This window comes from Pseudorca crassidens, chromosome 18, assembly GCF_039906515.1.
Source record: "Pseudorca crassidens isolate mPseCra1 chromosome 18, mPseCra1.hap1, whole genome shotgun sequence".
In the NCBI taxonomy this organism is placed as follows: domain Eukaryota; kingdom Metazoa; phylum Chordata; class Mammalia; order Artiodactyla; family Delphinidae; genus Pseudorca; species Pseudorca crassidens.
In genome coordinates, this window is record NC_090313.1 from 75,474,989 (window position 1) to 75,492,745 (window position 17,757).

At 49.2% G+C, this 17,757-nt stretch overlaps 1 protein-coding gene across 1 annotated transcript; it reads right to left on the bottom strand.

The window, feature by feature from the left end:
* Positions 1-10,711: 10,711 nt before the first annotated feature.
* RASL11A (RAS like family 11 member A) lies at positions 10,712-13,218 on the bottom strand. The gene is made up of 4 exons (XM_067713642.1): positions 12,966-13,218; positions 12,541-12,597; positions 12,363-12,442; positions 10,712-11,429 (listed from the first exon to the last, which is right to left on the bottom strand). Exons 1-4 carry the CDS (start codon positions 13,087-13,089, stop codon positions 10,962-10,964), a joined length of 729 nt encoding a protein of 242 aa, XP_067569743.1. The 5' UTR covers positions 13,090-13,218; the 3' UTR covers positions 10,712-10,961.
* Between the last annotated feature and the right edge of the window lie 4,539 nt (positions 13,219-17,757).

Consider the following 17,757-nt stretch of genomic DNA (forward strand, 5'->3'; position numbering starts at 1 on the left):
CCAGAAAGCTACACCAAAGCAAAGGGCAATTACCAATAAGAAATTCCTTTGCTTCTAGGGTCTACCATGTGGGCGGCGGGTCGATGACCCAGGAGCCCAGCTCCGTCAGTCTTGAGGCTCCTGTTCCCTTCATCTCCCGACACGGGGTCAACATGGGAGGGATAGAACAAGGCGGCCAAGACCTCAGCCAAGCCTCATCCGAGACCCCATGGAGGGCAGAGAACATTCAACCAGCCGACAAGTGCAGGGGGCGGGGGTGGAGGCAGGAGGTGGCCCGGCTCCTGTGACATGGACCGCGCAGGGTAGGGTCTCACAGGATCTGAGAAGAACATGCAAACAACCTTTACCCTTAATGCTTCCATTTAAGGGACTGTTTACAAACATCAGACTTCTGGTTCCCGGATAAACTCAGCATCAGCAAGATCACATCCTCATCAGGACCAAGTGGTCTCGCGAAGCCATATCCATGTAACTCCTCCCAGTACAAACAGACTAAGAACACGTAAAATTCAAATGAACATAATCTGATCTCTCACAGCCATCAGCTGTCCTGTGACCTGGATGTCCCCCCAGCCCACTTGTGCTGTAATATTCTGTGACTCTAGTCAATGTCACTAAGAGCAACAGAGGCAATGAACAGTTCGTTCTTTCCTTCATTTACTCACTCACTTGACGGTATCCATGAAGCACCTACTACGCGCTCGGCGCCCAGGGTGGAGGCGTGAAGATGTCAGAGGAGGCTCCATGGAGGAAGTGACATTTGCGTTTGCTCTTGCAGACAGGCTAAGAGCTTGATGGGCAGGAGTTCCAGGTGCAAGGAACACATGAATGCGGGCCAGGAAACAGGACAGACCGACCGTGTTTAGGGTCGATGAGTAGATAAGGTCTTCTAGGAATCGAGAGAGGATTGTGTCCGGGAAACTCGGGCTGCCAGTCTAGATAGGTAGGTAAGACTCGACCATGCCTGACGGGGGAGGACCCCACCTCGCCACCTGCCCCTCACCTTCAACAGGCTTGAAGTCAGCCTGCAAGAGATCAAGGAGGACGCAGAAGGACTGGAGGAAGGCAGAGCATCCTTCCTTCCGGGAAAGGATGGAGGGAGGGAGGAAACAGTGACGTTGACAGGCTGCTTTGACGAGAGTGAGCACAAGTGTTCCTCACTTGGAATGCTCTGTAGCCCTGGGTCCTTACCATCATTCTAGTGGGTGTTCAGATTTGCAAGTCATTGTGAGAGAGTCACGTGACTGCTTAGTTTTGAGCATCTAAATCTGTAACCACTTGAATGACTTTACTTGTGAACCATTCACGGGATGAGTATTCTTACTCACACAGACACTTCTTCCCAAAGCTGGGATGTCTGGGAGCCAAGAGAAGCTGACCCTGGGGCCCGTGATGGGCCTCTGAGACCCAAGTGAGGGTCTATGGCAAAAGCCCCCGCATCCCACCCCAAGTGCTCCTAAAACAGAATCACAAGTGAGCACGTTGGCTTCCTAAAGTGCACTGGGGATGGGGACAATGAAGAAAGGGGTCTATGGCTGCCGAACTGTCCCCTGCATGGGGAGTTGTGAGGACCGATGTGGTTCTAACTGTCCTAACTGTTCAATGCAGCCGGATCATTCAAGCGACCAGGGCCTTTCTGTCTAAAATTGTCAGTCAGGCGCCTCCTTCTTGCTTGTTCATGGGACTCAGTGTTTTCAGTGCACCCAAGGAACAGTAAAGGGAAACTGGTGAAGTGTTCATTTTTTTTTTTTACCTTCGGGAGCATGAAATTGAAAAACAAGAGTGCTGTGTTTTGTGCCGAAGTAATGATGAGGCATCACCTCCTCAGAAAGATCCAGCGAAGCTGTTCAGGTAGGTTGTGTTGAGAATTTGAAATGCTACTTGAAGTATATTATTTTCTAAAAGTTCCTTTGCCAATAAATGCTGGGCTTTGGATGGAAGAATCTAAAAATATTAGAGCTGGATTAAAGGAGACGGACAAGACATGATAGTTGAATAGCATTATGTGACTGGATCTCCTGCCAGAGGGAAAACATGCCATAAAGAACATGACTGGACTCTACCCGGTACTCTGTGGTGACCTAAATGGGAAGGAAATCCAAAAAAAGAGGGGATATATGTATACGCAGAGCTGATTCACTTTGCTGTACAGTAGAAACTAACACAATTGTAAAGCAACTATACTCCAATAAAAATTAATTAAAAGGGCTTCTCCAGTGGCGTGGTGGTTGAGAGTCCACCTGCCGATGCAGGGGACACGGGTTCGTGCCCCGGTCTGGGAAGATCCCACATGCCGCGGAGCGGCTGGGCCCGTGAGCCATGGCCGCTGAGCCTGCACGTCTGGAGCCTGTGCTCCGCAACGGGAGAGGCCATAACAGTGAGAGGCCCGCGTAACGCAAAAAAAAAAAAGAAATGATAAAAATAAATAAATAAGGTTTTTGACTCTAAAAATTCCACTGTTATAACTTAGATAAATCTAATACTTCCTTTTCCTGAAGAAGACAGTAACTGGGTGAGAAAAGGGGAAATGAAACTCCATAAACAGGTCTGGAATGCCATCCACCACACTCTGAGAAGAGCCTGGGATTGGGAATAGTGATCAAGAGGAACTTTAGTTATATCTGTACTGGTTGAAGTTTTGTAATGAGAACATCTTTTTGTATTACATGTGTGAATAAAAATAAATTAAAAAAAAAAAAAGAACATGACTGGATACTAACTAGACCCTTGTCAAAATCATGATGAGATACCTCTGCACTGTTGGTTCCCAAACCTCCTTGGAGCTTCCCAGGTGAGATCAGAAGAGGCAGACCGCCGCAGATTGGCAGACAGCAAGTTCAATAAGCAAGGGGACTTACTTACATGGCTTGTCTTGGGCGGCTGCAGGATGCGTCGGTCTCCACCCCGCCCTCTGGAATCTTAAAAGTTTATCCAGAGGCCTTAACTGGGCTCAGTCACATACACAGTCCAGATGGTCTCAACAGCACGTCACTGTCTCAAGGCTGCATCCTGGGGCAGCTCCTGGGGGGCGGGGAAGGCAAGCTGAGGGCACATTCATTCTGAGGACAGGGGACAGGGTGAAGGTCCTCAAGCTGCCCGAGTCCAGCCGTCGGGGCAAACCAGAGGTCACATCTTCTTGGCGACCTCCTCCAACACTCCACCCCCGGTGACTGGCTCTCACAAGCTCACACGCCCCCCTCTTCCACAACGTGCCCTGTGTGGTCAGCTAGGGGTCTCACTAGCAGGCAGGCGGTCTCTTTGGAGGCGATCTGGTTGCACTGGAGGAGATGTCACAGCATCAGTACAGACACGTGCAAGAGAAAGCAGGGATTAAGACAATCATTCCCCAGGTCAATGACAACGCTTTCCACAGAGAGCCTCGTGAATGAGCCATTGATTGACTAAGTCTCCTCGGCTGGGGGGCGTGGACCACTTGGGGCATCATCTGTGTGCTCGTGTGATTTGATAAAGATGCTACAGTAGCAGGCTCATCAGGTAGGAACACACAGCCTTCTCTTTGGACAATAGCACAGGTATCTCTTTGTGTCCAAGGCCATTCTATTTTTGGGCAGCTTTTCTCATCAGAGACATACCATGTTCAGTAAGGATGGGCTTTGACAGCTGTCATTCGAGGCTTTCACGTCTGCTAAACCCATATCCTAATTCAAGAATTGAATACAAGCACTTCCCTGGTGGCACAGTAGTTAAGAATCTACCTGTCAACACAGGGGACATGAGTTCGAGCCCTGGTCCAGGAAGATCCCACATACCGCGGAGCAACTAAGCCCATGCGCCACAACTATTGAACCTGTGCTCTAGAGCCTGCGAGCCACAACGACTGAGCCCATGTGCCACAACTACTGAAGCCCACGTGCCTAGAGCTCGTGACCGGCAACAAGAGAAGCCGCCGCAATGAGAAGCCCGTGCACCACAATGACGAGTAGCCCCCGCTCACTGCAACTAGAGAAAGGCTGCACGCAGCAACGAAGACCCAACACGGCCAAAAATAAATAAATTTATATATAAAAAAAAGAATGGAATACAGAGTCATAGTTCCTTCTGCTCTGCCATGCCTGGCAGCAAGGTGTGTAGGGGGTAGGGCCCCAGCTCTGGGTGCAGAGAGAGTCAGCTTGAATGTGGGCTCAGCTATTTACTAACTCACTACAACCAGGGGGCTTACACAACAGAAATGGGTTGTCTCCCTGTTCTGGAGGGTAGACTGTGAGATCAAATTGATGGCTGGGCCAAACAGCCTCTGAAGATTCTAGGGAGGAATCTGTTCCAGACCTCTCTCCAGCATCTGGAGTTCCTTGGCTTGGGGGCCCATCACCCCAATCTCTGCCTTCTTCTCATGGCTTTCTCCTCTCTTCACATCGCCTTCCTGCTGTGCATGTCCTTCCGGGTCCAGATTTCCCCTTTCTGTAAGGACACAGTTGTACTGGATTAGGGCGTGCCCTAGTGACCTCATCTTAACTCGATTATCTCGGTAAAGACCCTGTTTCCAAATAAGGTCACATTCTGAGGTTCTGGGGCTCAGGATACCAATACATCTTTTTTCTTTTCTTTTTTTTTTTTTGTTTGGCCGTGCTGCGTGTCATGCGGGATCTTAGTTCCCTGACCAGGGATCAAACCCGCTCCCACTGCAGAGGAAGCGTGGAGTCTTAACCACTGGACCACCAGGGAGGTCCCTGACATATTTTTTGAAGGAACACATTCAACCCATAACACTGTCTTTACTAACAGAATTTGGGTGTTTACTGACTGTCTTAGAGCCCCAGTTTCCCCCATGTCAGATATGTATTGATTCTTAGGGTTTCGTATTTAAGGAGCCCCAGGGTTTGCCATGGCCTGCCTTTGCTATTGTCTCGCTTACCTTTGAAGGTGGAAGCCCCTCTGCATCGCTCAATCATCATTCAAGGTATGTAGTGGCCTTTGCCACTGCTCGGTGTGAGAACCCCCTTCCAAAGCCTGGAGTGAGCCTTCGCCTTACAGGTCTGGGTAGGAGGCAGGGACCACCTACCACTGCAGATGCTGAAAATGCCAACTATTTACTTTCTTGGCCTCCCTTGTAGCTGTGCAGCCGCAGCTGGTGCTGTCAGCTCACCAGTCAGCTCACCCAGTGACTGAGTTAACTCAAAAGCCTTTTAATAAACCTCCCCCTACTTTTTTTAAACTAAATCAGCCAGAGTCTTTTCTATTGCTTGTAAATGAAAGCCTGGTTGGATACACCATGCAATCAGATGCTTCATTAGGAGAATGGTAGCAGCTTCCAGAGGGCGCACGCAGTGGGATGATTGGCATGGGAAGCAAGACACGACAGCGTTTTTCAAATCAGAAAGACTTGGACTTAACTCTCAGCTGTGCCACTTTGCCCGCTGAGAGGCTGTAAGAAAGTTAACAAACCTCTCTGAGCTTCATTATCCTCATCTGTCGAATGGTGATGATAATAATGAGCTACTTCATAGAATCATTGGGGGGATTAAACGAGCAAGTGCACCTAAGACTTACTGTACGTTATGGTTAAGTGTATGTGTCAACTTGACTGGGCCCTGGGGTATCCAAACATTATTCTGGATGTGTCTGGGAGGGTGTTTCTACGTGAGATTAACATGTGATTCAGTAAACTGAGTAAAGTAGATTGCCCTCCCTAATGTGGGTGGGTGTCATCCAATTAGTCGAAGGCCTGAACAGACTAGAAAGGCTGACCCTTCCTTGAGTAAGAGGCTGCACTGCCTCGAGCTGGGACATCCATCTTTTCCTGCCTCTTGGGCTCAAGCTGGTATACTTGCTCTTGGACGTTGAGACAGCAGTTTTCAGACCAGAGTCACACCATCAGCTCTCCCGGGTCTCCAATCTGCTGACGGCAGATCTTGGAACTTCTCAGCCTTCACTATCACGTGAGCCTTCCCTCATTCAGGAGCTCCTGCCAGTGAACACCGCAACGAAGAGTAGCCCCCGCTCGCCGCAACTAGAGAAAGCCCGTGCATAGCAACGAAGACCCAACGCAGCCAAAAACAAATAAATTAATTAAAAAAAAAAAAAACCCAACAAATCCATGTGAGTGTTTCCAGGCAAAATCTGTTTATATAAGTAAGCCTTGCTGTTAACAGTGTTCTTCCTTTTTTTTTTTTTTGGCCACACAGCCAGGCATACAGGATACTAGTTCCCCAACCAGGGATCGAACCCGTGTCCCCTGCCGTGGAAGTGTGGACTCTTAAACACTGGACCGCCAGGAAAGTCCCTGTTCTTCTGATTGAAATAGAGAATGCTGGTAAGAAATGGCAGTAAGTGTTTTACAAGTGTAACGCATTGGTCCTCACGAACATAAAACGATGCTCAGAGGAAATCATGCTTTACAATCTGCAAAGGAAGGAAGGCCACTTCCTCCCGGTCTCTGGGGTGTTTGCCTCTTCTGCTCAGCTCTGCGATCTGCACTCTCCGCTAACTTCGTCAACACCGTCACGTCTGGGTCAGCGTCTTATTTCACCTCGCAGACCCCCAGAGTCCCACCCACAAGGCGGCCCCCAGACCACTTGCTGGATTGAGTTCCCAGAGAAGGAATGTCATCCAGACACCACACCCTTCAGCACAGGGCCTTGCCTGAAGCAGGTTCTCAATAACCTGCAGGTAATTTGAAATCATGGGAGTCACTGCAGAGGTGCTCTTCACAAAGAGATGAGGGAAATCGAAAGTGAGGATACTTGGGAGTTTGGGGTTAGCAGATGCAAACTATTATGTAGAGAATGGATAAACAACAAGGTCGTACTCTAGAGCACAGGGAACTATATTCAATATCTTGTGATAAACCATAATGGAAAAGAATACAGGGCTTCCCTGGTGGCGCAGTGGTTGAGAGTCTGCCTGCCGATGCAGGGGACACGGGTTCGTGCCCCGGTCCGGGAAGATCCCACATGCCATGGAGCGGCTGGGCCCGTGAGCCATGGCCGCTGAGTCTGCGTGTCCGGAGCCTGTGCTCCGCAACGGGAGAGGCCGCAACAGTGAGAGGCCCGCGTACCGCAAAAAAAAAAAAAAAAAAAAAGAATACAGAAAAGAATGTATGTATATGTATAACTGGATCACTTGGCTGGACAGCAGAAATTAACACAACATTGTAAATCAACTATACTTCAATAAAATAATTTTTTTAAAAAAGGGATGATACCTATTTTGCTCAAGTAGCCATGGTCTGGAGAACATTCTCTTTCCAATTCACCAAGAGGAAAAGAGCCACCTTTGACAGTTTGATAGAGGGCGCCCAGAATGTCTTTTGGGGGATGCTGTCATGTATGGGAGAGTCTCACAGATGCTATGGAGCTGAATTGGAGGAGGACACGTCTGGCCCTAACAAAGTTAATTTTCTACTGGACGGAGGTACCCGAGGGCATCCAAACATGAGGGATGACTATGTTTCATCCGGGTTTAGCAAATTTCTACTCTATGCTGAGATGTCTGCTATCACAACCCAATCATCACTTACATCATTTCACTCCTCCTTGAGCTCTGGCTAACTTAATGGTGTTTGGAAGATAATTGGGGATTTTTTTCCCCTATATCACATCTTTCTCATGGAGTGTCAAAGTAGCTTGAGACGAATTTTAACAAAGTCTTTCAAAGTATCCCTCCTTTTGGAGACAGATCAAATGGTAAGAATAAATTATTAATCACACAAAGTATCTTCCCACTGTAAATTTGAATTGGTAACTTTGCATAATGAGAAGTTAAAGTTGCAACACATACAAGGGAAAAAAGCTACTCGAGCCCCACATTCATGACTAAACAGTCATCTGGTCTTTCCTATTTGCTCTTTTGTTCACTGCCACCTTCCACGCTACTTATTTTAATCCATTTCTTTAAATGGATATTACTAAACTTCAGAACTTCCCTTCACCTCAACACAAGCAAAACAAATTTATTTCCTTCTGTTCTAATTGATTTATTTTTCCATCATTCAAGTTTGCTTTTCATAGGTCACATGTGAAGTACAGCATGACTGCAGCATGTACAGTTGAGCCATTTGGATCCCGTCCATTCTTCTAGAACCTCACTGATAGGCACATGAATTAAATCATTCTGCAGTTGGAGGGCAGAATTAAAGTCGAGCCCTGACCGGAAGGAGAATGGGTGGTGCCAATGGAGAGACACTCAGGAATTTCAAGACAGAGTGAGGATGGCCGGGGGTGGGGTGGTGGTGAAGAGAGACCAAGGATGCTGTAGCTCCTCCCCCCTTGTGAGGATGGAGGTGACCCTCACACTGATGATGACACCTTGGCGGTAAGGCAAACCCACCAAATGAAAATGCATAGACTGTCCTGTCCACAGCCACCTACGTTTTCAGTGTTCTGCCTAATGTTTCAGGAGTTCTGCCCCCGTCAGCAATATAATGACACCCAGGCCTCTGAAGGCTCTGTCCTCCCGGTTCTGGAGGGAAGAACCTGGCTCAGGGCCCAGCTTCCTCTCTAAGGGCTTCCTCGGGGCCCAGTCAAGCCCAAATCCTCAGATCCACCTCCCGACACAGAAATCTGACAACGTTCCCCCCGTAACTGTCTCCTGATAGCTCCAGCCTCCCCTCTTCTATGTCCAGCGCTGCTATCTCAGGACCGTTACAGGCATTCTCCAGGCACCTGACCCTCAAGAGACCCCGCTGCCATCAGGAGAGACACTGAGGTCCCCATGAGACACAGAGGCCAGGTGCTGTGCAGGGCCGGATCTGGGGACCAGAGAAGAGAAGAAGCTCTGTGGCCCTGGAAGTCAGTTTTTTGTGATGCTGAGGACGGGAGAACCCCTTTCTGCCCGAGCCCCTGAGGCTGCTACTCCCTCTGGCACTGCCCCATGACTCATCCTTTGGCCCCACTGGACCACACTGGGCTGGATCCTGGCAAGCGCAAGGGCCCTTCCCGTCCCCAAGCTCGCTCACGTGGAACAGAATCATAGGCTGCCTTGGGGCGTCTCCTGTGCTGTTCTGTAGCTGTTACATTATGACTGACCTTTTCCTCATGGGATGTTTGATCTCAGCTCCTTGAGGGCGGAAGAGCCCCGGCACCGGTGCCACCTGGGCACGCTCTGGGCGTGGCAGCAGTTAGGAGGGCCAGTTGCTCTCATGTCCACGCCTCAGTGTTAAGATGGGTGGTAGGAAGCAGGAATGGCTGATGATGGGAAGAACTCCTTTTGTGCTGAGAGTATGCAAAGAACAAGGAGAATTAGGCACGTTTTAAAACACAGTGGAATCCAAAACGATCCCCCCCCAAACAATAACAAAAGATAATGGAATCCAAAATATACTTGTTTTCTTATTTGGATACACCTTTAGATGTGAATGATCTAACATTATTAATCCTTTATGGCATTTTGGCTAGACACCCCCCAACTATAGGTAAGGGTGGTGTTTCCATCACAGGTCTGGACACAGTCAAGGGTAATGGTCTGCAGTGGCCAGAAGCTGCATGTGTCATTTCCTGTCACCGCTAATAAAGAACCTTCAACTACTGAGAACACCTCCTGTCCTCGTTCTGCAGAAGTGGCAAGTTGTTTCATTGTAATCTGCCACGGTTGTCCTTGGCACCAAAAACAATGTAGTCACTCACTTATTCATCAAATATTTACTGAAAACCTACCAGCCTATGTGCAAGCACTGGGCTAGAAGCTTGGAATACAAAGTCATAAAATGCAGCGACTGCCCTCAAGCAGTGGTCCTTCCAATGGGGGTGACAAACAGCCTCATGAAAAGGTTGGGTTATAACACAAATGCTACAGGAATAGAGGAAGACTCAGAGGAGGCACCCCGGAGTTGAATGTAGCATGTGACTCGGGACTTGAAGGATCTTTTAGGTGGAGAATAGGACAAAATATTCAAGGGAGTAGTTCGTGCCAAGGCAGGGAGGCATGAAAGTACCTGGTGAAGAGTGAGAAAGTCAGAGCGTTCTGTTGGAATCGATCGTCAGCTGTGTGTGCGCATGCGCGCGCATTTGTTTTGCAAGGAGGGGATGATGAGCGTGGAGAGGTGGCAAATAATCTTGATTCCATGCCTCATTTATATTTTACCCGGCAGATAAGGGGAAACTAGCTGAGTTTTTTCAGTCATGGAAATAAGATGATCAGGGTTGGTTTTAGTAAGGTTGTCCTGGTGTGACGAAAGATTTAGAGCCAAGAAACCAGAGCCTCGCCCACACGCTTGCTTGCCCATCCAGGCACGAGCTGTAAAAGCCTGGATTAAGGCAAAGTGATGCTTTAGAGAAAAATAGGAGAGAGAATTGACAGACTGGGTGCGCCATTGGTTAGGGTAAAGGAGACAGAGAGGGATGGAGAATTTTCCGGCAACTCCAGGAAGGGTGCACTTACTGGCAATGGGAATGCTGGAAGGAGGGTTGTTTTTTTAATACTGGTGGAGAGGATAAACTCCCATTTACACCAATAAATAATAATGTTATTCATGTCATAATTTTTTAGCATCTGTGCACAATGAACCCCTTCCGCTGAAAATCACATGGTGTCAGTTTCATGCCCGGGGCAAAGTGCCCTAATTAAAGACATCCTGCAGTTACTCAAATCCCTTTCCTCCTCCACAGACTGTCCTTTCTCCCACACCAGATTCCCTCTGCATCAACCCCTCCCCGCAGGAGCCACCAATCAGAGTTCAGACTGGGGGTAAGCCTGGAGCAGTTCTGGGCTCTGGTGCAAGTATGATTTCTATAAAAAGACATTTAAAAACAAGGAGCAATGTTGCCATTTGCCTTTAATGGAAAAGTGGCTAGCAGTTACAGTTTTAAAAAAATCTTTTATTAAAAAAACAACTATCCAACTTCTAGGCAATCACCGTTTGAATTTTCAGAAATAAACATACACTTGAAAACTAATAGTTTGTATAAAAATAAACTCTGAATGTGATTAAAAAGGGTGACCCCCAGTCTTCTCAGCTGCATGAATGCCTGATAAAAAGGGGACGAGTCCATCCAGTGCAGATGGGTCTACCCCAGGGTGGAGGGGGCCTTGGCCTTGGAGGAAAGAGCTTGCTTGAAGCGCCTCTTCAGGTCCTGCATGTTGGGAGAACGTGGCCGGGGGATGATGGAGACTCTCCTCCTCTCCCCACCGAGGCTGTGCAGCTTGCTCACTTCTTTGCACAGATGCTGAAACACATCACAGACATCTTCGTAGTTTTCACTGGTGGAAATTTCCAGGAACAGGCTGCCCAGCTCGTTGGCCAGTTGGATGCCGTCACGGGTCTGCACCTGTCGGGCGTGCAGAAGGTCCCCCTTGTTGCCCACGATGATGACGGGGGCTTTAGAGTCGGGGTGGACCTTCCGGATGTGCTGGTACAGGGGGCGGATGGACAGGTAGCTGTCATAGTCCGTGATGGAATAGACCAGCAGGAAGCCCTCTGCCCACTGCATGCACTTGGACAGGGAGTCGACTGCCGGGCTGAGGCTGTCTTGGACCTGAAAAGAGCAAAGTGAGACCGGATCAAGGAAGCTCTCGGTGGGAGAAACTGGAAAGAACATCAAAGCCACCCTTGAAAAAAACGTTTGAACAAGAAATCACTAAATATAGTTTCAGATTCTACCCAGCTTCTGCAGAAGGAAGCTTTTGATATGGCAACAGCCAATTCTCAGGCAAGCTCCCTTCCTGGGTTATTTTATTAGCTGTTACCAACACATTATTTTAACCCCCTTGCTTGGCAGGTAGCCTGTGATGAACCAGTCTGTGATGACTTCAATGAGAACTTCAACTCAGGATGGCGCAATTTTTAGGGAACTAACTCAGAATAAACAGAACTTTGAAAATAAGCCAAGATAAATATCTATTCCCCAACCCATAAAAATATTTTTAGCATGTCCTTCTTGAGAATGTTACAGAAACAAATTCCTTCTTTCGGTTCTTCCACAAGACCTTTCCTCCCTAGAAGGGAGAGCAATTAGTAACTTGTTAATCAAGTTACATTCCTGACGGCTTGCCATGGGGTTATCTGATTGGAATTACTGAGAGGAACAGCGAGAAACAGGAGCGCTTCAGCAGACCTTGCTAGGGGAGAAGACCCTCTCCAGAATCCCACCCCCATAGTTTTGTTCCGGGTTCCAAGGCTGAGCTGCTCCTGACAGAAGTGGTGAGACCCGTGTAACCAGTGATGCCCGGCCAGGGCTGCGAAGAGAAGCTAAGCATCTCTTCCCCTTTCCGAGGTGGCAGACAGCAGAAGGCGGCCTCTATAACAATCCACTCTCCCCGCCCCCCATCGTGGACGGTTTCTAACACCCCAACGACTGGCCCCACCTGGGTACGGCACACCCCTCCATCTGAGCGCGTAACAGGCGTGCCCAGACACCTGGCTCGGGCGTCTGGAAGCGGAGGAGCCGCCTGCTCTTGGCAGTCCTTACCTGGATGCCCCCGGGAGTGTCCTGGATCTGCAGGGAGAGCTGGTCTCCCTCCACGCACACGAGCCGCGAGTACAACTTGCCTGGAGAATGAAGGAGACTTGAGTTTTAAATTCTCACACTCTCCTCAGGAAAAAGAAAATCAGAGCATGCAACCTCAACAGAACGAAACGAACCTAACCTGTGTTCGGCTCATAATCGCCAATGAATCTCTTGGTCAGGAAGCGCACAATCATTGCTGAAAAGGAAAGGAAAATCAGCTGAAGGACTAGGACGAGACGGTCAAACCGGGACCGTCTCGGGGAAATGGAGGCGTGACGGGCCGCAGCACCGCGGATGCTGCCTGCATCCCCAGGCTCCGCAGGGTCAAGGGTGCGGCCGCGGCCTCCGCGGGTTTTGGGGCGGGTGCGGCCGGGGGTGCGCTACGCGCCGCACCGGCACCCGTTCTCCAACAGGTGCCCGCCGGTGAAGGCTCAGGAGTGCAAGGTCCGGGGAAGCGGCGGGAAAGCAGGCTGGCGGGGGAAGGCCGGCAGCGGCCTGGAAACGTCCGGGCCCCCCTGCGCCCTCCCCTCCGCCGGGAGCCCCCGCTTTCCCCGGGGCGCTCACCGCTCTTGCCCACGCGGCCGGCGCCCAGCACGGCCAGTTTGATGTCCTTGGGCAGGAGGTAGTCGGAGGAGGACTCGGGGATGGGCGCGAGCAGAAAGTGTCCGGACATGGTAGGCGGCCGCATGAAGCGCGCGGTCGAGCGCGGGGCTACGGTGCGCGGGGACCTCGGCCGCCGGTGCGGCGAGCCCGGCCGGCGGCTTTTAAAGGGCTGAGCGCGCTGGGGGCCCCGCGGCCGCCTCCGGCTCCTCCTCTTCCCGCCCCTTCCAGCAGCTGCGCGGAGGGGGCGGAGCCGGAGAGCCCAGGGCACCGTCACCGCGGCGCACGCACCCGCTTGACGCGCTCTGCCGGCGGCCTACGCTGCTCCGGCCTTCGGGCCCTGGAGATCCGGCCTCTGCTGCGCCTGCGTAGCCCTGGCGGCTCCCTCCGTCCTGCAGAGGCGAGACCGGAATTATGAGAGAGATCAGAATTATGAGCTGGGGGACGAAAGAAAGGAAAAATGCAATCGGTCGGACGTTGCCGCAGCAATGGGAAGGATAAATTCCTGGCGAATGTTGCCCTTTTTATTTTTGAAAGGTGCTGAGGGGTGACATTATTAGGATAAAGAGCCCTGACTTAGTATCAGTATAAGGGAGTTGCAGACACTGTGACCTTGCTCCAGATTTGTGAAGGCCCCTTGGGGACAGCCATTGTCAACAGCTCAGCCTCCGAACCCAGCCCCTGGCTGCTGGTGCTGGCTGAGCTGACTCATTAGCGAGCACTCAACAAGCTAATTGAGAGCTCTGGCTCCGGACTAATCCTCCATCAAACACCGTCCTATGACTTGAGTCACGCCTTGGCTTCATCATTCAAGTACTTATTTCTAAGTGTAAAGCGGAGTTTAGGGTGGGCGTGGAAGTGGGAGGAAGAGGACACAAAAGCAAAATCCGGCCAGTCTTGGGTTTCGGGAGCCCACAGTGGCAAAAAGGCAAAAAAGGCTTGGGATTCTGTTCTTGCAGGTTAGACCTTCAGGCTTCTGCCTCCTGTGCTCCAGCCTCACAGGTCCAATTGCCTCTTAGACAGGCCCACCCTCACTCACCCCTTTCTCCATCTTGGTTGTATCAGTTAGCTTTTGCTGCCTGACAAACTGCACGAAACTTACTGCCTTGAAACCGCAATCCCTCACGGCTGCTCACCAGTCTGCAGGTCAGTGCAGTGGCTATCCTAATCCAGGCCCGGCTCAGCTGGTGTTGGCCGCAGGCTTTCATTCTTCCATGCATCCGTAGAGAGCTGGTGGCAGCGGGCTAGGGGCGATGGGGGTGGGGGCTGGCTGGTGGCTCCAGATTGGTGTCCTCAGGCAGCTGGCCGGCTGCCGGCTGCGGTGGTGGGAAGGGCAGTGGCTGAGCCACTGTTTCTCCTCACCCAGAAGGCGGGCCAGGATCATGGTGGCTGGGCAGAGTTCCAAGAGTGTGAGTGGAAGTGTTAGCAGGCCTCCCGAGACCTAGGCTCCGGGAGGAACCCATCACGCCTGCTGCCTTCTCTTGGCCAAAGCAAGTCGTGGTGCCAGCCCACACTCCAGGGGAGGGAAGTGCACTCCACTCCTTGGTGGAGAGAGCTGCAGAGCCACATTTGAGAGGGCTGGGATGCAGAGAGGGGTAGGAGAAGAGGTCCGCTTTTGCAGTCGACCACACTGATGAGTGTGCGCATGTGCGTCCATCCACCCGGCAGCCCAAGCCAGCGGCCTGTGGGCCAGATCCCTGAACACTCGCGCCCAGCTCTCGGTTCCGGCCACTGAGAGGCCTTGGCTCTAACCCCTCTCGCTTCCGCGTGGATTCATCACCAAGTTCCATCATTTCTTCTGCCTCCGTTTCTTGGTATCTCGGCCTCTCCATCCCTCCTGCTCTCTTTGCTTCTCACTTGAAGAACCCCGAGGCAGACCAGGAAGAGGGTGACTGGTTTCCTTGCCCCTCGCTCGGGGGAGCCTCCTCTGGTCACTGCTGCCATCCCCACCCCTGCATCCCAGTTCCTCACGCTCAGGGCACCCTTAAGGCAGCACTGATCCCAACTGTCATTACTTTCTGGTGGAATATTTATTTCATGTCTCTCTCCCAGAAGGCAGGGCCTCTAGCTTGTGTCTTTAGTGCCCAGCACATAGTGGCAGCTGAGGCTCACGAGGTCTTTAATAAATGTTAGTACACTGACAGACTTTCTGAATGGTGTCTTCACTGTGTGAACTGGAGAAGACGGAAGTCACGTGTGTAACCATTATCCCAATACCTATGTTTTGAGAGCAGTCAGCTCTCAGGAGAAAGCGTTCCAGGGAATGTCCTCAGCTGAACGGCCTTATTACATCTGTACTGTCCTTTGGTTCAGCACAAGGCAGTCCCCTTCTGTTCAACTTCAGTTTGACTGGAAAGACTTGAAGCCCGGAACCGCCTTTCCTGACTGGGGAAAAGTCACCATAAAGAGAGTTACTATTTACAGAACCACCTTGAAACAATTAGGTTCCAGGGGTCCTTGAGCAGTTCAGTGACAGCGGCCTGGGTTGTTGCCTTTCAGATTCTCCTGGCCTCTCCTTCTTGAACACAGAATGGCTCCTGCTTCACTAAACATCAAGTACTCATCCAAGCAGGGAGGGAGGGAGGGACCCTCTTCGTCTCTTTTTATTATGAAATAAAATAATTCTCAGAAGAACCCATTAGACTCTCTTACATCTCAGTGGCCAGAACTGAGAAGCTGGGAACCAGTGTATTCATGTACCTAGTGGAGAATACCAGGGTTGCCAGGACTAGCTCGGATCAGTTCCTCCCTGGAGGCCACACACATTGCTACCCTGTTAGAAATCCAGCAACCGAAGAGGGGATCCTTGTTGAGCAGCAGTCAATGGGATCTGTCCTAACACCCTTCACTTTCCTGAAGTTAAAATGCAGAACTTAACAAGGGAAAAGAGAGCCCTTCCTTGGCTGAATCGTGGGCTTATCTCCTCACCTCATTCCCTTACATTCCCTGTCAGGTATAAGATCATTTTAGGTTAAGGTCGCTCCATAAGTAAGATTCCTAATACTGTTCTCTGCCTGGTGACAGCTATGTTCCATTTTGCACGTACAGTGCACCTTTGCTCAGAACTCAAAATGTTATTCTTTCTCCTTGGAAAGCTCTTTGCATTTGCAAATACCCAAGATCATCCGTGGCCCTTTATGCAGACAATGTTACTGAACTGTAGAATTATAAACAGCCTTGCCTAAATTGCTGCTTGTGCTATTTCATTTTGGATTTCTTTGTATCCAGTTATGTAAAATTGTGGTGCCAGTAGTATGACACAGGTATGCTGAAGTGTTTTTAAAAAGATAATAGAAAAAAATATATAAAAAGATAATAGAAACGTGTAGGCAGATATGAATACACAGATCCGTGGGTGTTTAGAATGACTGTGAAGGGTAGAATTTAGTAATATGCAAATAAGGTCAGGCTTGGAAAGCTATTAACCCTTCACCATCCAAAGAAGCTTGATTTCTAGCCCTCAGGCAAAACTCTGCCAGGGGTCCTCCCCTACTTCAGGAATGTCTCTCCTACCACCATCCATCACCCAATATCAACTACCTTTCCTGTCTATCCTAAATCCTTGAACATTGAGGCTGGAGACTCAGACTTTGCCTTCAAGTACTTTCCTCAGTATAAAAATCACACCTCTCTTCTCTACCAGCTCCCTACTTTAATTCAGCAGTCAAATGACTGAAACTCTACTCTCTGCGAGGCTGTTAAGCGCTGGTACAGAACATAAACAACAGCTGTTATCAAACATTTACTGAGAGGACAACAACGTATAAGACTTGCCTGACTTCACAGACACCCCCACAGTGAAGTTAATTAAAATAATTATCGTTTATGTATCACTGTTGAGTTTCCAAAAAAAATTCTCAATTAATTCTTCCATAATTTTAATCCTGTGAAATGGGTAAAATATCTCCTAAACTGAGGTTTGGACAAGTTTAGTCACTTACTCATAGAGCCATTCAATAGTGGGCATCTCAACCCCCGTGATTTCAAACTTGGCACTGTGGAGAGCAGGATGGAGAACACTGATCATGTAAATGCAATGACAAAGCAGATGGGCTCAGAACTCCAATACAGCTGCAACAGAGAGAATTTAATCTGAATGGGTTTATTTCTGGGTTCTCAACTCTGTTCCACTGATCTCTGTGTCTTTTTATACCAATACTATATTGTTTTGATAATTATAGCTTTGTAGTATACTTTGACATCAGGGAGAATGATACCTCCAGCTTTGTCTTTCTCAAGATTGCTTTGCAATTTAGGATCTTTTGTGGTTCCGTATAAATTTTATAACTATTTGTTCTAATTCTGTGAAAATTGCCACTGGAATTTCGATAGGGATTGCACTGAATCTGTAGATTGCTTTGGGTAGTATGGACATTTTAACAATATTAATTCTTCCAATCCATGAGTATGGAATATCTTTCCATTTATTTGCATCTTCTTCAAGTTCGCTGATCAACATCTTACAGCTTTCAGTGTACAGGTCTTTCACCTCCTTGGCTGAATAAGTTTTGTTTTTTTTTTAATGTGATTGTAAATGGGATTTTCTTAAATTTTCTTTATGATAGTTTGTTATTAGTGTAAAGACACTACAGATTTCTGTATATTGATTTTGCATCCTGAAACTTTACTGAATTCATTTATTAGTTCTAACAGTTTTTAATGGAGTCTTTAGCGTTTTCTATGTATAGTACCACGTCACCTGCAAACAATGAGTTTTACTTCTTACTTTCCAATTTGAATGTCTTTCTTTTTCCTA

Bases quoted from the DNA above. Each gene is read 5' to 3' on its own strand.
- RASL11A (XM_067713642.1), bottom strand. From the start codon at position 13,089: ATGCGGCCGCCTACCATGTCCGGACACTTTCTGCTCGCGCCCATCCCC. The intron at 12,443-12,540 runs GTTAGGTTCGTT...TTCATTCTCCAG, and splicing joins CGATTATGAGCCGAACACAG to GCAAGTTGTACTCGCGGCTC. The intron at 11,430-12,362 runs GTAAGGACTGCC...TGCTCTTTTCAG, and splicing joins ACACTCCCGGGGGCATCCAG to GTCCAAGACAGCCTCAGCCC.